This window comes from Genypterus blacodes, unplaced genomic scaffold (genome assembly GCF_046128005.1).
Source record: "Genypterus blacodes isolate CSIRO-AG114 ecotype Tasmania unplaced genomic scaffold, CSIRO-AGI_Gbla_v1 ptg000067l_1, whole genome shotgun sequence".
Taxonomy (NCBI): Eukaryota; Metazoa; Chordata; class Actinopteri; order Ophidiiformes; family Ophidiidae; genus Genypterus; species Genypterus blacodes.
The window spans coordinates 16140288-16164907 of record NW_027466879.1 but is presented as its reverse complement, the minus strand read 5'-3'; the positions used below and the strand labels follow the sequence as shown (position 1 = coordinate 16164907).

General features: G+C 41.6%; 4 protein-coding genes and 1 long non-coding RNA gene across 7 annotated transcripts; 2 read left to right on the top strand and 3 right to left on the bottom strand.

The window, feature by feature from the left end:
* Positions 1 to 2047: 2047 nt before the first annotated feature.
* On the bottom strand, positions 2048 to 6209 carry ddias (DNA damage-induced apoptosis suppressor). Its single transcript, XM_076156328.1, has 5 exons — positions 5892 to 6209; positions 5534 to 5695; positions 5073 to 5181; positions 4562 to 4845; positions 2048 to 4472 (listed from the first exon to the last, which is right to left on the bottom strand). Exons 1-5 carry the CDS (start codon positions 6011 to 6013, stop codon positions 2726 to 2728), a joined length of 2424 nt encoding a protein of 807 aa, XP_076012443.1. The 5' UTR covers positions 6014 to 6209; the 3' UTR covers positions 2048 to 2725.
* Positions 6210 to 7765: 1556 nt separating this feature from the next.
* LOC143004967 (uncharacterized) lies at positions 7766 to 10718 on the bottom strand. The gene is made up of 9 exons (XM_076156174.1): positions 10562 to 10718; positions 9729 to 9796; positions 9519 to 9566; positions 9108 to 9172; positions 8803 to 8840; positions 8549 to 8628; positions 8309 to 8371; positions 8078 to 8128; positions 7766 to 7961 (listed from the first exon to the last, which is right to left on the bottom strand). Exons 1-9 carry the CDS (start codon positions 10635 to 10637, stop codon positions 7908 to 7910), a joined length of 543 nt encoding a protein of 180 aa, XP_076012289.1. The 5' UTR covers positions 10638 to 10718; the 3' UTR covers positions 7766 to 7907.
* A 769-nt stretch (positions 10719 to 11487) lies between these two features.
* On the top strand, positions 11488 to 15655 carry LOC143004966 (uncharacterized). 2 transcript variants are annotated; one of them, XM_076156173.1, is made up of 10 exons: positions 11488 to 11627; positions 11716 to 11774; positions 11864 to 11993; positions 12522 to 12670; positions 13075 to 13226; positions 13413 to 13575; positions 13691 to 13784; positions 13935 to 14013; positions 14191 to 14264; positions 14364 to 15655. In XM_076156173.1, exons 1-10 carry the CDS (start codon positions 11614 to 11616, stop codon positions 15337 to 15339), a joined length of 1890 nt encoding a protein of 629 aa, XP_076012288.1. In that variant the 5' UTR covers positions 11488 to 11613; the 3' UTR covers positions 15340 to 15655. The 2 variants fall into 2 exon arrangements, with proteins under 2 accessions (XP_076012288.1, XP_076012287.1); XM_076156172.1 differs by having other exon boundaries at positions 12504 to 12670.
* Positions 15656 to 19033: 3378 nt separating this feature from the next.
* Positions 19034 to 23203, top strand: LOC143005017 (uncharacterized). Of its 2 annotated transcripts, none has more exons than XM_076156248.1 (10): positions 19034 to 19173; positions 19262 to 19320; positions 19410 to 19539; positions 20068 to 20216; positions 20621 to 20772; positions 20959 to 21121; positions 21239 to 21332; positions 21483 to 21561; positions 21739 to 21812; positions 21912 to 23203. In XM_076156248.1, the coding sequence occupies exons 1-10, from the start codon at positions 19160 to 19162 to the stop codon at positions 22885 to 22887; spliced, it is 1890 nt and encodes a 629-aa protein (XP_076012363.1). In that variant the 5' UTR covers positions 19034 to 19159; the 3' UTR covers positions 22888 to 23203. The 2 variants fall into 2 exon arrangements, with proteins under 2 accessions (XP_076012363.1, XP_076012362.1); XM_076156247.1 differs by having other exon boundaries at positions 20050 to 20216.
* LOC143005018 (uncharacterized) lies at positions 23070 to 24383 on the bottom strand. Its single transcript, XR_012964001.1, has 2 exons — positions 24306 to 24383; positions 23070 to 23723 (listed from the first exon to the last, which is right to left on the bottom strand). It is a non-coding gene; the product is annotated as an uncharacterized LOC143005018 (long non-coding RNA).
* Positions 24384 to 24620: the final 237 nt, after the last annotated feature.

Below are 24620 nucleotides of genomic sequence, written 5' to 3'. Positions count from 1 at the left end.
AAGGCAGTCCAACGTCAGAGTCTCCATGACCTGTTAAGGAGCACGGGGAACACAGAACTGTACTAAATAGAGTCAAAGAACAACAAACCTTCCAATTACCTTAAATGCTGTGAATCACAAGTTCTCACTAGGAAAGAAACAAGTACAGGTTTTAAGTGCTGTGCCTGTGGTTGAAGTTAATACTCAACAATACACAAATCACTTCTGTTACTACTGTCAGAAAGTTATCATGTCACTCAATGAAACAGGAAAATCCTCTAAAGTGCAGATGTGCCAGATATGCTATTAAATCACTAATGATGATCAACATGGGCCTCAACCTGACTCATGCACACACCCACCCACTGAAGAAGTGGCACCCACTTCCGTTAAGCATTAGTACCCACACACACGTCATGTCTATCCACTGCACTTCTATCTGCAGCTGCCACGTCATGCGCCTGCCCCTCGGCTGACACGTTGTTGATAACTCCTTACAAAGTCACTTCTCCACCCTTCCACACCATGTGCTTCTCACGTCTCTACAGCGCCTGCAGGGCTCTAATGTTACAGTCACACCCCTCACTTTCCGAGGGGCAGTAGTACAGTATACTTACCCTGGCAACTGCGTAATGGAAATACTACCGCCACACTTAAGCCTCGTGCCACCCCTTTAATTTAAGTTACTGTTATGACATCATTGGCTTTACTAACAAATAAAAAGATCTGAAAAATCTACAATGAATGTTTTCTGGTGTATGTTAGACAAATATCAGAAATATTACAGACAGACTGGAAAGTGAATGAAAATACAATCAGATGTACTGATGTTTGAGATTTTACATTCATGTATTCATTCATTCAGTCTAAATAACAAACAATCAAACCAATAGATAAATATGAGGTCGTACTTTCTCACAGTAGTAGAATAAAGTAGAACGTTATGTTGCTTTATACCGACCATATTTGTGATGTTAGTATGTAATGTTTTCAGCATTTGTGTGTGATGTTTCCTTTTGCATAAGGTGGCAGAAATAACACAAAACCCAATAGAAATATATGATGGAGAAGCTTTGATAAACTGATTGTGTTCATGTGTGAACTGGATTGTGTCAGAGTTTGTGACAAAATGAAATTACAATTAAGAGCGTTTGTATCAAGCAACAATGGCATAGCTGTACTTATGGTGACATTTTGGGGCTCCTGAAGCACCATGGGAAATGAGGAGACAGTGTTGCAGTATTAATGCAACACTACAATTAGACATACGCACCAAACCTGCTGAGTTGGTAGTGTCCTACACACGCAGATCGGGGCAGAGGGAGGAAGAGGGAATCGGGACTGTCTGATGCAAATTAGCAGAGCGGGAGCAACAAGAATGTAGCTTTACACTAACGATTACTTGGGAACAAAATATCCTCAAAACCAAGCCAGGCAGATTGCACTCACACGTGACACTTGACTTGGCAGAATGGGGTTTTCATTCACTGGGTGCTTGGTGGCAATTCTCACATCCAATACTGGCTGCCAGCAGGAGGGGAACACATGTGTCCAGTACTCCGTGTTCTTTGTAATTTATCCAAGGTCACTGGCTTGTTTACTGGTGTTGCATCTGTCACACAAGTCAGTTTGTTCTCAGGATACTTGCTGAGTAGGCATCCTGTACTCCTTATGATTTAGATGAAGACTAAATGGTGAAACAACTGAAAAGTAGGAGGCTGTGTATTGGTTTTGCTGGATCCTGACACATCTGCAGACTGAAACATTCCAAATGATCAGGAAAACAAGAGGCACAGGATCTAAAGCTGAAAATCTATCTTAAGCTAAACTGAGCATCTGAAGAGGCTAAACCAAAGCTGGTGACAGGCAAAGATATATAATCTGATCTCTAACATGATCGCAATGCTTGCATATAGTATATTTACAACTCATTAGGGCATATATCATGGATTTACATTTGAAGTTATATTTACCATTTATATTACCTTGGCTACTGTCGCCAAAATACTCTGGCAAAGGGTGCTGTTCTCATACATACATACAAACAAAACACACACAGAAAACAGAAAACAGCAGCTTATCTGAGAAAATTCCATGTTATTCTGAATGATTGCGCACAGGATGCAGTCTGTCTTAATTAAGTTAATTAATATCAGCCTTGATCTGATTAGTGGAAACAAACAGGAAGCGACGCTGCAATGGGCATCAGGCAGCGAAACCAGCTGTTGACATTGAAGTTTAATAGTAAATGATTGAATATATGAGGTTATTTTATTCCACATTGAAGGTTTTAAATCAGAAAACCACGTCTGCACAAAAGAAAGTTGGAGTGATTCATGAATTAGTGTTTTCAGCGTTTTTTTAAATTAAAATGTCTCTTGCTGATCATTTCAACGCTTCTTAAATCGTACTTTACTTACTTATATAGCGTTTCATTAGTGTCACATATAATCAGCCACAGTGAAAGCACGTCTGGTCGCTTCATTAAAAAAGTGATTCTTATGCATATAACAATTGAAACACTTCTCTTATCTCTTCTTATATGAGCAGGACTATTATGACTTTAGATCAGATGCAAGTTCTCATAACTCTGATGACACAATGAGTACAATATTAAGGATAAATATATCTCTCACAACCCTGTCAACCCGTCGCTCATGCACTAACTATGTCTGAACAAAGAGCCATAAGTTATCGTGATTTGACATAATAATTTAACCGCATAATAATTCTCTAGCCATAACTCTCAGACTGAGTCAGAAAATAGATCTCTGGACCAATTGCAGGCCTGGCTCTCTTCACCACACACTGAGCCATCTGGACTATCCTCAGCAGCAGCTATGTTCATGGCGCATGCCTGACTCGGGACAGTATTTCCTCTTTGTGCCAGACCTGCCGGCAATAACGATGTTGCGTGATCCAACAGAGTTCTTTTACAATTGAGTCCGTGTGCCTTCCGCCTGGCTGAAGTAGAACCAAAACTCTGTCTTCCACTTTTATGTGTCGTAGGAGGAACTATTGTTTCATTGTCCTCGCGGTCACACACAGTTCTGTTTAATGCACTTGGGTCAAAGTTGGGGTGTGACCTTGCTGTTGACCCTTTGGTTCCAGCCTGTCCTCTCTGGGCCGCTATGCAGCGTTCATGCTCCTTTGGCTTCCGGGATCTTCTGTTCGGGGCAAATCTGGGCTGGCGTCTCTCAGGTGTAGTTGTGTATTCTTGGGCGCGACGTCTGAGTTTACAGAGAGGAGATATTAGTCTGGCTGGATCTCTACTGTCCTGTTGAGGCAAAGCTTTGGAAAAAGGATGTTTGGGAGCGGATGATCGTGGAATGTGAGCTCCCTTCACTACAGGGGTGGACTGAGAGGGCGGGAAGAAGTCCATAGGTTGTGAATAATCCCACTGGAATCCCGCGGTGGCCGTTTCATCACGGCTCAGCTCTTGTTTGTCTGGTGTCAGTAAAAGCTCACAACTACCGATACATTTCTTGTGTTTGATTCCGTGTTTATCCGGTGTTGTCGACACGCGAGTACTGGACTTTTCTAACCTGACCGTGTTCCCATCACTTTCCCTCATTGTGCATTGTGTGTGTTCTCTGTTTGTGTGTGTGTTGGACGTCCTCCTGCCAGTCTCAGCGTCCACGCCGAGCGTCTTCGTGTTTGTATCGGCTGTCGCTGAGCTACTGAACATGTCTGCTGAACAATCGTAGACATCCTCCTCCAAACACTCCTGTGCGGACTTCGATTGTTCAAAAGAGGAAGAACCAGCCTCCTCTTCCTCCTGATTACTCTGGTCTACATATCCGGCGGGGTTCTTGTATGTTTGATGAGTGGTATTGGTGATATCCGCCATTTCCCTCCTGTGCCAGGCACCGTGTGTCCACTGTGAGTTACACTGACCAACTGAAACAGAATCGTTTAACAAGCGCTCATTTTGTGATCGTCTAACTGTCGGATTGTTTCTTGTCGTTTCGTTCTGATTTGGCGCAATTAAATGGGGCTCTGTCTCACTAACTCTGTTAAAATCGACGTTTTCATCACACAAAAAGTCTGTTAGGGACTCGGAGAAAGGCAAATGGTCCAGAGCCAAGAGGCCTGACACAGATGTTTCAGCAAACCCACCCATGCTGAAGCTGAGCGGTAAAGCTCTGTGGCCAGGCAGGGATGGACTGGACCAGTAATCCAGGATGGAGGCGTTTCCATCAGCCTTCCCACAAGTCACAGAGTCAGGGTATTTAGTCAGCAAGTCACTGCTGCAGGACCGGCTCTCTACACAGAAGAAGGATCCCGATGCTCTCCGTTTCATCAGCTTGTGTTTCTCCGAGCAGCCTCTTTCTGCAGGATGATGCGGTGCGGTGTTGTCCTTCCGTCTGCTGTTCTCGTCTCTGCTGTCCTGCGAGCCACAGGCTTCCTCCTGCTCGGCAGATGAAGTAACCAAGCCTAAAGATTGTTCCCACGGTGGGGTGGGACTGAGGGTGCAGTCGTGGTTCTGTAATCTGGGAGTAAAACAAATTGTCATACAGAGATTGATGAATAAATCTGTATCTAGTATCATACACAGAGCAAAGAGATGACCTCATTCTACCTTTGCAGTGATGGGGAAAGATGACAGGATGCAGGGAGCGTGGCATCAGTGAAGCTGCTGGCTAGAGAATGACGAGGACTCGGCAGCAGAGTGGTTGGTGGGGCTGTGGTGGATTCCGTAACTTTCTGTAGAAGCGTCCGGTAATAACTGACCACAGTGCATCCTGCCAGGCATGCAGCTTTGGGGAGGATCATCTGGCTGGCGATGAACTGGGCAGTATGGTTATGGATGGAGCCGGATGGTGTGGGCCTTTCTCGCCACGGCTCATTTCCTGCATCAGTTAGCTGTGGCACACGGACAAAACCAGGAATTCTGAGGTCATATACCACAAACCAAAACACCATCTTAACTTCAGTGAAGCAGCATATACGATCTCCTTGTTGCTGTACAATGAATGAAGTATCTCTAGTCAGCATCTTGTTGCTGCAGTGACCTTCAGCATTGCAGCATTCCATCTGATTTTAATTCAGACTGAGCTACTTTAACCAATAAAGTTACTCCTTCTCTTTACCTTTAACCCAAAGATAAAATGTCTGCCAATGAAGCAGTCCTCTACAGCCTTAACCAGCAATGACGATCTGGTAGACGCTTCAGTTGGCTCACCCACATCTGCCAGCAACCTTACAACAACACAAACAGCAGAAGCACACAATCGTTTTCACCAAACTGACAAACAAAGCAGTGGTATAAAGTTATAAAGTGATACTGAGGAGCCCTGTCAATCTACAACAAGCTTTGTGATCAACATATCAAAATCAACAAATCGACAATGACAGCAATGAGTAGTTATAGCCCTAAAAATGCTTCAAGGAGAGCCTGTTGAAGTGCTGTTGAGCAAGACACTGAATGTTGTGCAAGTTGGATCCTTGCATGGTTTGCCTCTAAATGTGAGGTCAATGGATAAAAGCGCTATATAAGTACAGAGATAATACAGAAAATTACAATAAAATAAATTAATTCTGGGCTTAGTACCTCTGCAGTCCATTTGCAGGAATGCCAAAGAATGGATTCAAGCAGCTTCCGAACACCGTCACTCCAAAGATGCTGCTGTCCCGGGCCACCCGTACGGAGAGACGATACCTGTGCTCCACCTGCTCCCTCAGACAGCTGTGACCACATCTGGAGCATCTGCATCTAGAAGAGGAAGAACAGGCGGCGTGTGTCCATAGATTCCATATTTGTGATTTCACTTCAGAAAGAAGACTTTGAGTAGGGATGATTGATAAGTTCTGAGTCCAGCATATATAGCTCTAACTCTGAAGTCTCTCTCTCACATACACACATCCTAGTTCAAAATAAAACTACTTTTATTTTTGCTATGTTCTTTTACCTCGTCGTGTCCTGTTGGTGAAGCTCTAACTTTGAGAAGCAGCATTTACAAAACGGATAGAACACACAGGCGTCCTGTAGAGACAACACGGCGCAGTCCACCAGGGCTCGTCTGACGGGCATCGAGTCTCCCGGGAGGCGCGTTAGCCTGCCATTAGCTGATTAGCATCCTGACAGCTTTCTCACTAATTCCAGAGATTGCCCTTGTTGTATTTGTAATGCTGGCGGCGCTGATGCTGACAATTTATTTAAAACTAAAGGTCAGCGCCATTCCTCACGTTTTCGTCTCCATAAACAGAGACCAAAACAACCGCCGGTGTTTCAGCTTAAACAGTCCGGCGTGCACCTGTGGTCTGAATAAACGTTCCTACACATTCACGTACACGAGTAGAGGAACTGTGGAGTGTTTCAAGTTTTGCCGATTTGTTTTTTCTCCAGCGCACGTAGAAATAAAACTTAATAATAGAAACAATAAAAAACCACAAGGATCCCAATGGTTGGACAATAACCTTCACAGTACAAATGGTACTTATTTTATACAAGCAAGAAACACAAACGTGAATATAAAAGATTGGCATCAAACACTAAAGCCCACTAATCTTAACAATCTTCTTCTTCGTGTCCGGCCATCTTCTATATCACGTCTTTCCAGTGGTTGGCGCAGGCTAGTGCAGCGGCATTTGGTTCGGCAAGGTCAACTCCAGTACATTGTGGAGCGTAGCTACAGCTCATGATGTGGTCCATGGTTTGTGGTTCACCTCACACACATGCATCAGAAGATGTAGATGTCCATTTCTTCATGGATGCTTTGCAGCGTCCTTCGCCGACCCGCAGGCGGTTCAGGGTTCTCCAGACTGTCCAAGGTTGGTCGTGGCCAGTAGCGAGAAATTTCGTCTGGGGTGATGCCTCTCTCTATCCGCTGGGTTGTCTGGCTGCCCAGATTGTTCAATTGGTTGTGCCACTCAGTAGTCCTGGCAGCAGGTGATGTGGTCTCCAGTTCAGCTGTGGCATCGAGGAAGCTGTTCCTGGACTTGAGCCGTTTCCAGGGGGCAGTGTATTCATGGAGTAAGTGCCGGTTGTCATTGGCCTGCTTTGTGCGCTCGGCTTTAGCGATGGCAGCTCCGCGGATGCCAGGGGGAGCGATGCCAGAGAGAGCATAAAGACAGGGTATGGGGGTTGTTTTGATGCACCCAGTAACTATCCTGCAGGTCTCGTTGAGGATAGGGTTTATTTTGAGGGCGTGGCTTGATTTGTACCATGCTGGGCAGGCGTATTCGGCGGTGGAAAAGCACAGGGCTAGTGCCGTTGTACGCAGCGTACTTGGGTGAGCACCCCACTTTGAGTTGGTAAGTTGGCGCAGAAGGCTGTTCCTTGTGGAAACTTTAGCTCTTGTCTTCTGAATGTGCTCCTTGTAGCTGAGGGTACGGTCAAGGGTTACTCCCAGGTGGGTGCTGGTGGTTTTCAAGCCTTATTCCGTCCCAGGTTACGTTGAGCTCCCGTTTCGCCTCCCTGTTTTTAAGGTGGAAGCTGCAGATTTGGGTCTTCATGCATGCAGATGATGTCGCTTCCGTTGCAGCTAGCTGCTAGCACATCGGCCTTCGTTCTGGTTTAGCCCTCAACATTGATTGAGGTCACTACCAGTAGCGCCGGCATCGTGGCTAGGGAAAACTTGACTGTCGTTGACGGTCAGTGGTTGCAGAATTGGCTACTTCAAGTCAGTCGCTGTCATACAGTTTCTGTCTTTAACATTGCCCAGAGTGCGCCATGAGGAGGCTTCTGCTTGCACCCCTCTTAACAATGAAGTTCTGTGGAATAATTATAAGAAAATAATACAACCACACTCTTTTTTCTTTATTTTATTGTTTTAATGGTTCACACAACATTTGATTTTAAGATAAAGATTACATCATCATCGACCAGTCAAGCGTCCCGGAGCATTCGATTGCTGCTCTAACTAAAGAGAAGTTTCTAAAAACGTAAATTGTATGAAGTAGGTCATGAAATCGGCCATGTGGGTCTACCACAGGGGAGCTCTGGTCAGCACCCCCTTCCAGCTGTGAGAATCTGCCACCTGAATCACAGCACAGCAGCACAGTCAGGGGATAATAATGTGATGTGTTTCCATTATTTTGTCTGATCAGAAGTGTTGTGCTTGTTATATTTAGACAGTGACAGAGAGTGATTCACCTGCATTCTCTTATAAAGGAACCTCAGCTTCTGGTTGAGACACTCAATCTCCTGAGATAGGACAAAGATGCAGTAATCAGACTGATTCAGAAATTCATCAGGCATATGAAACAAGTACAACACCAACACACAAATGAGTCGACATGTCTGGAAAGTCCCTCGAAAGAAGCAAGTGGGGAACCTGGTTGCTCAGGATGATGTTGATAGATGAATAATGGAGACTTTAAATACCTGGCTTAGTTTTTCATTGTGCCTCAGTTTGATCTGAGGCAAAAGGTCCTCCAGTCTCTGAATCTGCATTGAAACAGATGTTTGGACAGCTTTAGGGGACACATACATACTGTGTGAGAAAGCTCAAGATTGCTTCTACTTCTTCAGTCATGCTCTGTATTTACACTATTCATTTGTTTTTACTGTACCATTACTGAAACAGTAGTCAGTGTTTCATATTCATGCTACATGTCTGCTTACCCTCCTGTCAATAGTCTGTAGTCTGGTATTCATGTTCTTGTTCATCACAATCATGGGAATGATTCTGGGTTTGGGATGCACTAGAAAGGAAACAATCACAACCATAACCCATACAACCCATACTCAGAGAAAAAGGTTTTCTGATTTTCTGACTCTTGGTATTGTATTCAAATCTATAACATTATAAACGCTATATTCCACTGATACAATGATTACCAAGCGTCCCCCAGGGCAGACATTGTCACTGCTCTTACCATGCTGAAAGATGTTGGCCACCTCAAGCACATACGGCCTGTGAAAGAAGAAAAGTTACACGATGATAGTAAAGCTTATACGCTTATAGTTATAGCTTAAATAATCTATGAATATATAGTAAATATGAGATCACTTCTAATGAGTGAAAAGCAAGCCATGGAGTATCATCTTTAATTTTCACAATAATGATTTAAATCTATGTGTAAACATCTTGGAAGAGCTGAAAAACATCAAATTCTTTTTCCCATAGAAATGCAACATGCTGATGATGCCAGATTTTTCTGCGACCTAAAACATCACTTACATATGTTTGCTGTTAGCAGGAATACAGCTGTTCAGGGGGAAGAGACGTCCATGGTGATTTCTTATCTGGAAACAGAGAAAAAAAGAGCAAGATCATTGCATTTTGAAGTGATGTTTTCCATTATTTTGAACATAATTCTGATGAAGTTTGATTCAATCTCTTTGTTTCAGTCCTCTCCTCTTGTACTCTTAAGTAGTCTACCTTCTTTAATGTATTCAGTCAAACTTATCATTTGGAAAATTGGGAATGCATTGTATCTTTCACTGACCCAGCCTCCTCTAGCTCCTCCAAAACGTTTACTTTACCCTTTCATTACTTTCCAGTTTTCATTCATCCCTCCCTACCCCCATTTCACTCTTCAATGATTAAATGAATTATGCAGGTGAGACTAATATGAGTAAGTTGTTGTACCTTTAATATGACATCAGCTGACTTCAGCCCAAAGGCATTGGTGATGATCTGAAAGAGAATATAATAAATAATAAAAAGTTTTATTATTGTGTCATTATTATGGTATGTCCTTAATTAAACAGAGCTTGAGCAAGAGTTTACATTTAAAAACATGCCATGGCCTTCACATGGACAATAATATTCTTCCATGCCTATGTTACACACACACACCTCTCTGACCATGGTGGCCTCAGCTGCTGGGGGAATTGAAACTTCTCTGAGAGCCACAACTCTGGTATCTGCAACACATGCAATATTACATTACATCCATTTTTGGCAGACGCTTTTATCCAAAGCGACTTACATTACCATTACCACCCTTCGCAGAGGGGGGAGCAATTGAGGGTTCGGCAACCCGGAGGGCTCGAAACGGCAACCCTCCGGTTCCCAAGCGGAAGCTCTACCCACTGAGCCACTGCCTCCTCACAGGATTTCCACTTATTTACATTACATTTCATTACCATCATTTGGCAGACGCTTTTATCCAAAGCGACTTACATTACTACCCTTCGCAGAGGGGGGAGCAATTAAGGTGTCGGTGCCTTGCTCAGGGGCACCTCGGCAGGGGCTCGAACCGGCTACCCTCCGGTTCCAAAGCGGAAGCACTACCCACTGAGCCACTGCCAAATATGACCATCTCATTAGGCATTATGTAGACTCCACACACACACACACACACACACACACACACACACAAACACACACACACACACGGAGATGAAGGCAACAAGTACATCCCACTCATCAGTCAAAGGCAGGTGTTCCTTTCAGCACAGCCACCTCACAATATGATGGAGCACCTCAACATTTTACTAAAGCAATATGGGAAAAGTTCTATCTTTCTTTGGGTTAAACCAATGTGTCAAAAAAATGTTTTATTTTTCTAGCTGGCAGTCATCAGTAGCTTTCAGAGGCTGGTTACTATGGATACAAGCGCATACACACGGTGCCTGACATCATTTATTGTAACCATATAGTAAATAGACTTAAAGAAACGTACGAACCGTTTTTGTCAAGCCGTCTAAGAGCGAGCCACACCTTTGCGAAACTTCGTGGTTTATCAAAGATAACGTGAGACATTTTAATGACCTGTAGAGCAGCAATCAGGTTGAGGACTACCACTTCCGCGATGGTACTTTCAAAATAAGCGACAATACTAGAAGTACGGGAAACATAATAACGTTATGAAAATGTCGCTAATTTGTTTTTACCCAGCGCTGACATATTTACAGAAAACAAATGCACAACATCCTTCGCGTTGCATTTTTACTGAAACATTAATTATAATATTTTGACATTTCTTAATACATATTTTACTTTGTACCAGTATTTTTTAGATCTGAATTTGCATTGATGTTCAAGCTTCATTTTTTTTAATCGTTTCGACCTTTTTTTGTTCCTGTTTGTTTCACTTGTTTGTTTTTAGTGCATCATATATACAGTATATGGAATTTTGTCTTTTCATGTGACACGTCTGGTCGGATTCGATCCACAGCGTTTTCTCTCAAAATGACGTCTGTTTTTTTCTTGTTTTTTTTTTTTTTCTAAACTCCTGTATGAAAAACGTACCAAATATGCCAAACAAATACAACTACATAGAGCTCTATAACATACGTAATGAATTTAACTCAACATTTTATATTATGTCATGTTTATATAATCATTTCCAATCCTTTTATCGATTTTTAATGAGTGATTTGTGAAGGCTTTTCCTTTCTATTTCCAATGTCATCTATGTCGCGTTATGTCAGTTAGTTAGTTAGTTAGTTAGCTATATGTATTTTGTAAATCTGTGTTGTGATTGTGATTATGAATGATTATTAATATTACTGCTGTTGTTGTCGTTGTAACCCAGAGGCAGTGTTGTGGTGTGTTTCAGTTGGAGCGTTCTCACTGACGCCCAGCTTTGCTGAATATGGTAATAGGACGAACTTCCTTTTAATTATGAGGTCACGATTCCAGTAAGAGCTTTTCCCAAACAGGAAGACACTGAGGCGAACTTAAGGCTCCTTGTTGTCTGGAAGAATAAGCGCATTGAAATCGCCAGCAGTTCAGCATGGAGTTAAAGAGGTAATGTCAAATCTTTAAAATCTGTTAGCGCTTCTTCATGTTGTCCGGTGTTTTGTTTTAAAGACGCGAACACATGCTTTAATTCCAGGAGTTTGTGGCTGTCTGTGATCCCGCTGCTTGTTTTGGGAGAGCTGGCGCCTCGCTCCGGTGAGTGGGATTCAAGTGGAAAACACCTTAAAAACTCCCAAAATCCAAGACGAGCATTCCCGATTCATGCAGTGCCGTTTTCCTTACAGGGTTGGAGAAAGAAACAGTGCACACATTTGACTGTACCAACGACCACGCAGACACTATGTCCTGTGAGTTTCACACACTGCCTGGCGGGTCAAGCTGTAGCGAATACAGACTAGATACTTCCTGCAAGTTGTAAGTAAAGCTGCTTCTTTTTGTTACAGGGATGACAAAGCTTTGCATTGTGTTGGTGGGTTGAATGGAAGCTACGTTGCATCGTGATTACATAGATACACTTGTTGTGAAATGACGTCCTCTTTTTACGACAACTTATACCTTTTATATTATACTAAGAAGTATGTAGTAGTGTGAAGTATGTCCAACTTGACCCAAAGTGTGAAAGAGTTTTATAAAAAAAAAGAGAGAAAGAAATGTAGTTATATAGTATGTTGATTTGGCCTTATTTTAAACAGTCAAAAAATTATTTGTGTCAACCAATCTGGTACAACAGCAGGTTCCAATCCTGTGTTTTCTCTTAGATGGAGGGTGGACCCCTGGGTTCACATCAAGCATATTTAAAATTAGGAAAAAAGCTGGGAAAAGGTCCTGATGTCTGCCTTGCGCTGAATCACTCAGTCCATCCATTTTCACATGCAGTATTTAAATGTTTAAAGATCAGGAATGAGAAACATTTGCTTTTTTTAGACCATGTGTATTCCACAGGGAATGGCACTGTGTATTCAAGCAGTGTCCCGACGGGAAATGCTGCTGTACCCTGCAAATGTACCTCTCATTGGGGGATTCTCTCAATGCCACACTTTGGAAAGGGATCAAACATGTTCATTCCAAAGAGATCAGCATAACAGACACCTGTGAGTTTATTTCCTTTGTCTCTGCCCTCTAAAGTTTGTTTAGTGTCTTGATTTATCTATTCATCGTCACTAACCATATCTAAACAATAATTAGTGGATTTTCCTTATTTTCATATTTGATGATTCAATTTGCTTTCACGTTAACTGTCTTCTCTGATTGAAAACTATTGCACAACTGTGAAACACTCACCTCAGTACTTTACGTGCTGTAATTCTGTAATAAATAAATTGAGGCCATTATATCAGAATATCTTCCTTATTTTCCTATTATGCTGAACTTAATAAAAGCAGTATTGTCCAGCTTTAGTCTTTAGAAACAAAGTTATTGTGCGGTATCTTCTATTCTAAAACAGAATTCATGATAAATTGATCATGTAAATTGTTCTTCTTCTGTTGTTTTGCAGTAAAGCTCAGAGCTCCAACAATCATCTCAGTGAAAAACTCCAATGGAAATTTCATGGTCACATGGAACACACACAGAGACAAAGTATTCACTCATTTCAATACGTACGTGATCGGAAATGTGACTTGGCGAAAAAAAGGAGAAGTGGCTGAGGTAAGACATCTGTTTTTATGTTTGTATGTTCAGCAGCATAGTACACAAAATGGTGGTGTGATTCTTGAGCGAAGTGATGAATCTCTCACTCTTGTCTTTGTGATCGCGTGAGTTTTTATTTTTAACACAAACTCACTGAAGAAGCAGCACCTTCATTTTTGATTCACCTTTATTTTCTTCACCCAGGAGTTTGAAACCTTCAAGCCAAACAGAGGAGACAATATTGGGGAATATGAAATCCCCGCTCGACGCTTGGAGCCGAGTACGACCTATGTGGTCAGTGTGAGACTCTACATAGAAAACATTGGCCTCATTAGTGACAGAAGCCAAGAGGTTGAGTTCACAACCTGTGAGTGATCCCTTCATGATCATATTTGTATCAGATTAAATCTCGAAATGTCTAGGAATATGTCACCTAATTCGATATGAATCTCTCTCTCTCTCTCTCTCTCTCTCTCTCGCAGCTGCTTCCTATCGTGTCTTAATATTGGCTGTCATCCTGAGCCTCAGCGTTGTAGCAGTTGTCATTACCAGCTCTGCGTATTGCTGTTATGTAAAGTAAGTCACTCTGATGAAAACTAAATCACCTCTGCCTTCTTTTACTGTAAAGCTGTTTGTATTAAACACTGTATTTCTCATTGTTTGGTAAATTACCGACTGCTTTGCTTCTGTGTCATTTCATTGATTTGTTTGTGTATTTGATTGCAGGTTCAAAGCTAAATGGTGGGACATAGTTGGGGAATCTCTTAACCCAGCACTTCTAAATATGCATCCCAGTAAGGAACAAGTGAGTATTCTAACAAGAAGCATCATTGCCTCATTTGCTGCCCTTTAAGAAATGTATAAATGTAAATCTGAAAACAACACACATTAGTAAACTTCCCTACATTGTTTGCGTTGTGCACTATCAAAAGTAGATCTTCCCTAATTCAAAGATTTTCATTCTATTACGTTTTGTTTGCAGCTCTTAAAACCTTCAGAAACCATCGTCTCCTCCATCTGTGTCGACCCTCTGTTTCTAAATGATGACAAACCCTGGTTAGTTTGGTTGCAACCAACAAGACACAATGATTCCTGTCAGAATGTTTTCCTCCTTACGATTGCATTTGTGTTTCATATTGTATTTCCCTCATTCAGGTCAAAGACTTCATATTCTGACAGCAGCAGTGGGAGCCAGCAGCAGAGCAGCGGAATCAGCACTGACTCCTCTTGTCTGAGTTACGCTAACACACAACCCATTGACATCATCTGTAATGTTCAGGAGGCCCTCAGCAAAGCTTTCCCCCAGCTCGCCATGATGTCAGCGTCCGCCAGCCTTCCCGCAGAATCAAACGCGGACAGCAGTTTGTTCTCTGCTCCCTACGATTCTTGCGACGTGCGACCTGACGCCTTGCAGTGTCCAGTTGCGTTTGAGAATATCACATACTCCCGCATTATCCCCGGCTGTGACAACAAGGCTGTGAGTGAGAATGTGAGTTGTGGGCTTCCGATTCAGGCTGCGATGCCATGTGACCCTGAGTACCGTCCGAGTGAGGATGATGTGCTGAGACACGCCCAGCTTGATCAACAGCCACCGGCCTTTGCGGCTCCTGCGCAACCACACGCAGGTTCGCCACCAATCGCTTCGTCTGATTTGCAAATTGAATTTTCATATCAGCAGCTCAGGGCAGATTCCACAGGTGCTGAAGGAACCGGTTTGGTCTCTAGTGACGTCGACACAGCCGTGCCCGGTGATCCTGTCAGAGGTGCGACACAGCTACTCAACAATGAGCGAGATGTGCGTGGTGAAGCGTCCATAACGAGTGATGCAAACCCCTGTTATGGAGTTCAGCCTCCAAACAGTCCCCTAGTGGAGGATGCTTACCAAACATTTCAAAGTGTGGTGGAGCAGCCGTGTGTTGTGTGTGCAGAGCAGAGCACCGGTGAGCAGGGGGAACACTTGAACAATCGCTCAGAGGAATCACCCACCATAAACCCTCAAAGCTTCTTCATAACACAGACGCTTCCACATGTCAAGTCTGATGCTCCTGGGGTTGAAAGACCTTTTTTAAGTTTTCCACCTGCCAACACTTCTTTGTCAGTAATTACTGACAGTGGCTACCAAAGGGTGTAGTGTTCAGGTCACACCATCAAGCTATTCTAACCATTTCTGCTTCCCTGCAACATATAAAACGATAGAAGAGGTGGACGCAACAGAATGTAAAAGTGATTCTAGTTTGTGGCTTCTGCTGCATGTTTACGCTGTTTTACTCATTCATACGCTGAAATGCACTGGAGCATAGCACTTTAAGGACATTTTTGTTTTTGTGGAATGTCTTGTATTTATGTGTGGGTACACTTATTGGCTGCCATTGAAATATAGAGTGCGTGTATGAAATGTAATGTAAATATATATAAGTAAAACATAAATTACATTTGTTTTCAATGTCTCTTTTAGATCTGTGTTTGTTTTGGTATTCAACAGTATTTAGATTTAAATCATGGCTCATCATGGCTTTTATCTACCTTTGTTGAACACACTTATTGTAAGTCGCTTTGGATAAAAGCGTCTGCTAAATGACCGTAATGTAATGTAATGTTATATCTAACTGCAACTGTAAACACACTTCCCAACCTTCAAGCCACAGCACCTGTAGATAAACAATTGCGTGTTTATCTAAGCGTGTGTTTGCGTTTTAGCCATTAGAAAGCAACCAGTGGAATGTTCTAAAAGAGAGGAGGAGAGGAGGAAGCAGCAGAAGGACTCAAGGACCCAAACTCAACAGTGAGCATCAGAATCCTCTGAATGTTACTATGCAAAGATGATGTGTGGTGTGTTGAGCAATGTGCAGTGACTTCCTCATTGCTGTTCTTTGGAACAGGATTTGTTGCTTCTATGGAAGTTGTTAAATTCCACTTGGCACACACAAGCATTGACACAGTGGTGCACTTCTTCTCTCAAATGTGCTCCTAATGTGTGTGTGACAGTGGTGTTTGTGTGGTAGTGACGTGTGTGACAGCAGTGTGTGTTTGTGTTCCATTACATGTTTGACTTTGACTGCATATTGTTTTACTATTAAAACACCAATGGATTTTCTCCTTCCAACACTAGTAAATGTTTTATTTTATGTATTCATTAAATCCTGTCAAAACCACATCAATGAATTTATCAATATACGCCTTGAAGTTGGAATACTTTTTTATTCCAACTTTATGGGTAACAGTGTATTAATATATACTATGGGCAACAGTGTGTATATATATGTCTCTCTCTCTCTCTCTCTCTCTCTCTCTCTCTCTCTCTCTCTCTCTTTCTCTCTCTCTCTCTCTCTCTCTCTCTCTCTCTCTCTCTAGCAGTCGCAGTGTAGGATATAGTCAAACAAGGTAAGGCTTGGTTCAACATGTAAAGCAAGTTTGGTATTCAATACTGAATTTGCCTCCATCTAGTGGTGTTTAATGATAAAAACTGTCTCATGAACATTATAGTATTTGCTCAAATAAATATAATATCCGATTTATATATATATATTGACCTTAATGTGAGACACCACAACACAATGACACTGTGTTGCCAGAAGCCACAGGTTGACTTATACTTGAAAAATGAGAAAAGAGGAAGAAGAGCAAACAAATATTTTATTAACATAAGAATAATGTTTTTATCAATATACATACAAGATAAATGCTGTTTTTTTTTTTTTTTACAATAATCTAGACTTCCATTGATCATTTGGTGTCACAAATTTTCCAAACATAACACACATAAATAATTTTAAGAGACATATAAAAACAATTCTGGACAAATTGGGCACCGACTGTCATATAGTTTGCCCTGGTTTAATGTTTTTTAGCCTTTGTAAAATAAGTGACTCAAGCTCAAGCCCAGACAATCCCAGCTGTAACTGGATGCCGTTTAAGCAGAGAAGCGTGTTGGAGGTGAAGAGTAGTCACAGCTTCAGAGGTGATTGGATAAGACAACCTGGAGGAGGAATGGCGTCATATAATAACAGATGATTAAGCCAGATTGTCTGAGGAATTCTCTGCTGCTGCTGAAACTTCCATCCACCTGTTGATGCTCCCGTCTACACACCTGAAGCAAAAGGTAGAGCCTCAACTGAGATGGAAGACTCTCTCTCCCGCTCTCAGGGTGTAGCTACATCAGGATCACATCACAACAACTCCTATTTGTAATTTCGGAATGTTTATGTGTTACATGTATTTGTGTTTGTGTGCAGCATGCAGCAATCTGAGAGCCACAACTCTGGTATCTGCAACACATGCAATATTACATTACGACCATTTTTGGCAGACGCTTTTATCCAAAGCGACTTACATTACCATTACCACCCTTCGCAGAGGGGGGAGCAATTGAGGGTTCGGTGCCTTGCTCAGGGGCGCCTCGGCAGGGGCTCGAACCGGCAACCCTCCGGCTCCCAAGCGGAAGCTCTACCCACTGAGCCACTGCCAAATATGACCATCTCATTAGGCATTATATAGACTCCACACACACACACACACACACACACACACACACACACACACACACACACACACACACACACACACACACACACACACACACACACACACACACACACACACACACGGAGATGAAGGCAACAAGTACATCCCACTCATCAGTCAAAGGCAGGTGTTCCTTTCAGCACAGCCACCTCACAATATGATGGAGCACCTCAACATTTTACTAAAGCAATATGGGAAAAGTTCTATCTTTCTTTGGGTTAAACCAATGTGTCAAAAAAATGTTTTATTTTTCTAGCTGGCAGTCATCAGTAGCTTTCAGAGGCTGGTTACTATGGATACAAGCGCATACACACGGTGCCTGAAATCATTTATTGTAACCATATAGTAAATAGACTTAAAGAAACGTACGAACCGTTTTTGTCAAGCCGTCTAAGAGCGAGCCACACCTTTGCGAAACTTCGTGGTTTATCAAAGATAACGTGAGACATTTTAATGACCTGTAGAGCAGCAATCAGGTTGAGGACTACCACTTCCGCGATGGTACTTTCAAAATAAGCGACAATACTAGAAGTACGGGAACATAATAACGTTATGAAAATGTCGCTAATTTGTTTTTACCCAGCGCTGACATATTTACAGAAAACAAATGCACAACATCCTTCGCTTTGCATTTTTACTGAAACATTAATTATAATATTTTGACATTTCTTAATACATATTTTACTTTGTACCAGTATTTTTTAGATCTGAATTTGCATTGATGTTCAAGCTTTGTTTCATTTTTTTTTAATCGTTTAGACCTTTTTTTGTTCCTGTTTGTTTCACTTGTTTGTTTTTAGTGCACCATATATACAGTATATGGAATTTTGTCTTTTCATGTGACACGTCTGGTCGGATTCGATCCACAGCGTTTTCTCTCAAAATGACGTCTGTTTTTTTCTTGTTTTTTTTTTTTTTCTAAACTCCTGTATGAAAAACGTACCAAATATGCCAAACAAATACAACTACATAGAGCTCTATAACATACGTAATGAATTTAACTCAACATTTTATATTATGTCATGTTTATATAATCATTTCCAATCCTTTTATCGATTTTTAATGAGTGATTTGTGAAGGCTTTTCCTTTCTATTTCCAATGTCATCTATGTCGCGTTATGTCAGTTAGTTAGTTAGTTAGTTAGCTATATGTATTTTGTAAATCTGTGTTGTGATTATGATTATGAATGATTATTAATATTACTGCTGTTGTTGTCGTTGTAACCCAGAGGCAGTGTTGTGGGGTGTTTCAGTTGGAGCGTTCTCACTGACGCCCAGCTTTGCTGAATATGGTAATAGGACGAACTTCCTCTTAATTATGGGGTCACGATTCCAGTAAGAGCTTTTCCCAAACAGGAAGACACTGAGGCGAACTTAAGGCTCCTTGTTGTCTGGAAGAATAAGCGCATTGAAATCGCCAGCAGTTCAGCATGGAGTTAAAGAGGTAATGTCAAATCTTTAAAATCTGTTAGCGCTTCTTCATGTTGTCCGGTGTTTTGTTTTAAAGACGCGAACACATGCTTTACTTCCAGGAGTTTGTGGCTGTCTGTGATCCCGCTGCTTGTTTTGGGAGAGCTGGCGCCTCGCTCCGGTGAGTGGGATTCAAGTGGAAAACACCTTAAAAACTCCCAAAATCCAAGACGAGCATTCCCGATTCATGCAGTGCCGTTTTCCTTACAGGGTTGGAGAAAGAAACAGTGCACACATTTGACTGTACCAACGACCACGCAGACACTATGTCCTGTGAGTTTCACACACTGCCTGGCGGGTCAAGCTGTAGCGAATACAGACTAGATACTTCCTGCAAGTTGTAAGTAAAGCTGCTTCTTTTTGTTACAGGGATGACAAAGCTTTGCATTGTGTTGGTGGGTTGAATGGAAGCTACGTTGCATCGTGATTACATAGATACACTTGTTGTGAAATGACGTCCTCTTTTTACGACAACTTATACCTTTTATATTATACTAAGAAGTATGTAGTAGTGTGAAGTATGTCCAACTTGACCCAAAGTGTGAAAGAGTTTTATAAAAAAAAAGAGAGAAAGAAATGTAGTTATATAGTATGTTGATTTGGCCTTATTTTAAACAGTCAAAAAATTATTTGTGTCAACCAATCTGGTACAACAGCAGGTTCCAATCCTGTGTTTTCTCTTAGATGGAGGGTGGACCCCTGGGTTCACATCAAGCATATTTAAAATTAGGAAAAAAGCTGGGAAAAGGTCCTGATGTCTGCCTTGCGCTGAATCACTCAGTCCATCCATTTTCACATGCAGTATTTAAATGTTTAAAGATCAGGAATGAGAAACATTTGCTTTTTTTAGACCATGTGTATTCCACAGGGAATGGCACTGTGTATTCAAGCAGTGTCCCGACGGGAAATGCTGCTGTACCCTGCAAATGTACCTCTCATTGGGGGATTCTCTCAATGCCACACTTTGGAAAGGGATCAAACATGTTCATTCCAAAGAGATCAGCATAACAGACACCTGTGAGTTTATTTCCTTTGTCTCTGCCCTCTAAAGTTTGTTTAGTGTCTTGATTTATCTATTCATCGTCACTAACCATATCTAAACAATAATTAGTGGATTTTCCTTATTTTCATATTTGATGATTGAATTTGCTTTCACGTTAACTGTCTTCTCTGATTGAAAACTATTGCACAACTGTGAAACACTCACCTCAGTACTTTACGTGCTGCAATTCTGTAATAAATAAATTGAGGCCATTATATCAGAATATCTTCCTTATTTTCCTATTATGCTGAACTTAATAAAAGCAGTATTGTCCAGCTTTAGTCTTTAGAAACAAAGTTATTGTGCGGTATCACCTATTCTAAAACAGAATTCATGATAAATTGATCATGTAAATTGTTCTTCTTCTGTTGTTTTGCAGTAAAGCTCAGAGCTCCAACAATCATCTCAGTGAAAAACTCCAATGGAAATTTCATGGTCACATGGAACACACACAGAGACAAAGTATTCCGTCATTTCAATACGTACGTGATCGGAAATGTGACTTGGCGAAAAAAAGGAGAAGTGGCTGAGGTAAGACATCTGTTTTTATGTTTGTATGTTCAGCAGCATAGTACACAAAATGGTGGTGTGATTCTTGAGCGAAGTGATGAATCTCTCACTCTTGTCTTTGTGATCGCGTGAGTTTTTATTTTTAACACAAACTCACTGAAGAAGCAGCACCTTCATTTTTGATTCACCTTTATTTTCTTCACCCAGGAGTTTGAAACCTTCAAGCCAAACAGCAGAGACAATATTGGGGAATATGGAATCCCCGCTGGACGCTTGGAGCCGAGTACGACCTATGTGGTCAGTGTGAGACTCTACATAGAAAACATTGGCCTTATTAGTGACAGAAGCCAAGAGTTTGAGTTCACAACCTGTGAGTGATCCCTTCATGATCATATTTGTATCAGATTTAATCTCGAAATGTCTAGGAATATGTCACCTAATTCGATATGAATCTCTCTCTCTCTCTCTCTCTCTCTCTCTCTCGCAGCTGCTTCCTATCGTGTCTTAATATTGGCTGTCATCCTGAGCCTCAGCGTTGTAGCAGTTGTCATTACCAGCTCTGCGTATTGCTGTTATGTAAAGTAAGTCACTCTGATGAAAACTAAATCACCTCTGCCTTCTTTTACTGTAAAGCTGTTTGTATTAAACACTGTATTTCTCATTGTTTGGTAAATTACCGACTGCTTTGCTTCTGTGTCATTTCATTGATTTGTTTGTGTATTTGATTGCAGGTTCAAAGCTAAATGGTGGGACATAGTTGGGGAATCTCTTAACCCAGCACTTCTAAATATGCATCCCAGTAAGGAACAAGTGAGTATTCTAACAAGAAGCATCATTGCCTCATTTGCTGCCCTTTAAGAAATGTATAAATGTAAATCTGAAAACAACACACATTAGTAAACTTCCCTACATTGTTTGCGTTGTGCACTATCAAAAGTAGATCTTCCCTAATTCAAAGATTTTCATTCTATTACGTTTTGTTTGCAGCTCTTAAAACCTTCAGAAACCATCGTCTCCTCCATCTGTGTCGACCCTCTGTTTCTAAATGATGACAAACCCTGGTTAGTTTGGTTGCAACCAACAAGACACAATGATTCCTGTCAGAATGTTTTCCTCCTTACGATTGCATTTGTGTTTCATATTGTATTTCCCTCATTCAGGTCAAAGACTTCATATTCTGACAGCAGCAGTGGGAGCCAGCAGCAGAGCAGCGGAATCAGCACTGACTCCTCTTGTCTGAGTTACGCTAACACACAACCCATTGACATCATCTGTAATGTTCAGGAGGCCCTCAGCAAAGCTTTCCCCCAGCTCGCCATGATGTCAGCGTCCGCCAGCCTTCCCGCAGAATCAAACGCGGACAGCAGTTTGTTCTCTGCTCCCTACGATTCTTGCGACGTGCGACCTGACGCCTTGCAGTGTCCAGTTGCGTTTGAGAATATCACATACTCCCGCATTATCCCCGGCTGTGACAACAAGGCTGTGAGTGAGAATGTGAGTTGTGGGCTTCCGATTCAGGCTGCGATGCCATGTGACCCTGAGTACCGTCCGAGTGAGGATGATGTGCTGAGACACGCCCAGCTTGATCAACAGCCACCGGCCTTTGCGGCTCCTGCGCAACCACACGCAGGTTCGCCACCAATCGCTTCGTCTGATTTGCAAATTGAATTTTCATATCAGCAGCTCAGGGCAGATTCCACAGGTGCTGAAGGAACCGGTTTGGTCTCTAGTGACGTCGACACAGCCGTGCCCGGTGATCCTGTCAGAGGTGCGACACAGCTACTCAACAATGAGCGAGATGTGCGTGGTGAAGCGTCCATAACGAGTGATGCAAACCCCTGTTATGGAGTTCAGCCTCCAAACAGTCCCCTAGTGGAGGATGCTTACCAAACATTTCAAAGTGTGGTGGAGCAGCCGTGTGTTGTGTGTGCAGAGCAGAGCACCGGTGAGCAGGGGGAACACTTGAACAATCGCTCAGAGGAATCACCCACCATAAACCCTCAAAGCTTCTTCATAACACAGACGCTTCCACATGTCAAGTCTGATGCTCCTGGGGTTGAAAGACCTTTTTTAAGTTTTCCACCTGCCAACACTTCTTTGTCAGTAATTACTGACAGTGGCTACCAAAGGGTGTAGTGTTCAGGTCACACCATCAAGCTATTCTAACCATTTCTGCTTCCCTGCAACATATAAAACGATAGAAGAGGTGGACGCAACAGAATGTAAAAGTGATTCTAGTTTGTGGCTTCTGCTGCATGTTTACGCTGTTTTACTCATTCATACGCTGAAATGCACTGGAGCATAGCACTTTAAGGACATTTTTGTTTTTGTGGAATGTCTTGTATTTATGTGTGGGTACACTTATTGGCTGCCATTGAAATATAGAGTGCGTGTATGAAATGTAATGTAAATATATATAAGTAAAACATAAATTACATTTGTTTTCAATGTCTCTTTTAGATCTGTGTTTGTTTTGGTATTCAACAGTATTTAGATTTAAATCATGGCTCATCATGGCTTTTATCTACCTTTGTTGAACACACTTATTGTAAGTCGCTTTGGATAAAAGCGTCTGCTAAATGACCGTAATGTAATGTAATGTTATATCTAACTGCAACTCTAAACACACTTCCCAACCTTCAAGCCACAGCACCTGTAGATAAACAATTGCGTGTTTATCTAAGCGTGTGTTTGCGTTTTAGCCATTAGAAAGCAACCAGTGGAATGTTCTAAAAGAGAGGAGGAGAGGAGGAAGCAGCAGAAGGACTCAAGGACCCAAACTCAACAGTGAGCATCAGAATCCTCTGAATGTTACTATGCAAAGATGATGTGTGGTGTGTTGAGCAATGTGCAGTGACTTCCTCATTGCTGTTCTTTGGAACAGGATTTGTTGCTTCTATGGAAGTTGTGAAATTCCACTTGGCACACACAAGCATTGACACAGTGGTGCACTTCTTCTCTCAAATGTGCTCCTAATGTGTGTGTGACAGTGGTGTTTGTGTGGTAGTGACGTGTGTGACAGCAGTGTGTGTTTGTGTTCCATTACATGTTTGACTTTGACTGCATATTGTTTTACTATTAAAACACCAATGGATTTTCTCCTTCCAACACTAGTAAATGTTTTATTTTATGTATTCATTAAATCCTGTCAAAACCACATCAATGAATTTATCAATGTACGCCTTGAAGTTGGAATACTTTTTTATTCCAACTTTATGGGTAACAGTGTATTAATATATACTATGGGCAACAGTGTGTATATATATGTCTCTATGTCTCTCTCTCTCTCTCTCTCTCTCTCTCTCTCTCTCTCTCTCTCTCTCTCTCTCTCTCTCTCTCTCTCTCTCTCTCTCTCTCTCTAGCAGTCGCAGTGTAGGATATAGTCAAACAAGGTAAGGCTTGGTTCAACATGTAAAGCAAGTTTGGTATTCAATACTGAATTTGCCTCCATCTAGTGGTGTTTAATGATAAAAACTGTCTCATGAACATTATAGTATTTGCTCAAATAAATATAATATCCGATTTATATATATATATTGACCTTAATGTGAGACACCACAACACAATGACACTGTGTTGCCAGAAGCCACAGGTTGACTTATACTTGAAAAATGAGAAAAGAGGAAGAAGAGCAAACAATTATTAAAATAAGAATAATGTTTTTATCAATATACATACAAGATAAATGCTGTTTTTTTTTTTTTTACAATAATCTAGACTTCCATTGATCATTTGGTGTCACAAATTTTCCAAACATAACACACATAAATAATTTTAAGAGACATATAAAAACAATTCTGGACAAATTGGGCACCGACTGTCATATAGTTTGCCCTGGTTTAATGTTTTTTAGCCTTTGTAAAATAAGT

Bases quoted from the DNA above. Each gene is read 5' to 3' on its own strand.
- LOC143004967 (XM_076156174.1), bottom strand. From the start codon at position 10,637: ATGTCTCACGTTATCTTTGATAAACCACGAAGTTTCGCAAAGGTGTGG. The intron at 9,797-10,561 runs GTTCGTACGTTT...CATGTGTTGCAG, and splicing joins TAGACGGCTTGACAAAAACG to ATACCAGAGTTGTGGCTCTC. The intron at 8,129-8,308 runs GTATTTAAAGTC...GTCCTATCTCAG, and splicing joins ACAATGAAAAACTAAGCCAG to GAGATTGAGTGTCTCAACCA.
- LOC143005017 (XM_076156247.1), top strand. The intron at 20,217-20,620 runs GTGAGTTTATTT...GTTGTTTTGCAG, and splicing joins GATCAGCATAACAGACACCT to TAAAGCTCAGAGCTCCAACA. The intron at 21,122-21,238 runs GTGAGTGATCCC...TCTCTCTCGCAG, and splicing joins AGAGTTTGAGTTCACAACCT to CTGCTTCCTATCGTGTCTTA.
- ddias (XM_076156328.1), bottom strand. From the start codon at position 6,013: ATGCCCGTCAGACGAGCCCTGGTGGACTGCGCCGTGTTGTCTCTACAG. The intron at 4,846-5,072 runs GTAAAGAGAAGG...CGTGTGCCACAG, and splicing joins ATTTTATCTTTGGGTTAAAG to CTAACTGATGCAGGAAATGA. The intron at 4,473-4,561 runs GTAGAATGAGGT...TTTTACTCCCAG, and splicing joins CTTTCCCCATCACTGCAAAG to ATTACAGAACCACGACTGCA.
- LOC143004966 (XM_076156172.1), top strand. The intron at 13,227-13,412 runs GTAAGACATCTG...TTCTTCACCCAG, and splicing joins AAAAAGGAGAAGTGGCTGAG to GAGTTTGAAACCTTCAAGCC. The intron at 13,785-13,934 runs GTAAGTCACTCT...ATTTGATTGCAG, and splicing joins GCGTATTGCTGTTATGTAAA to GTTCAAAGCTAAATGGTGGG.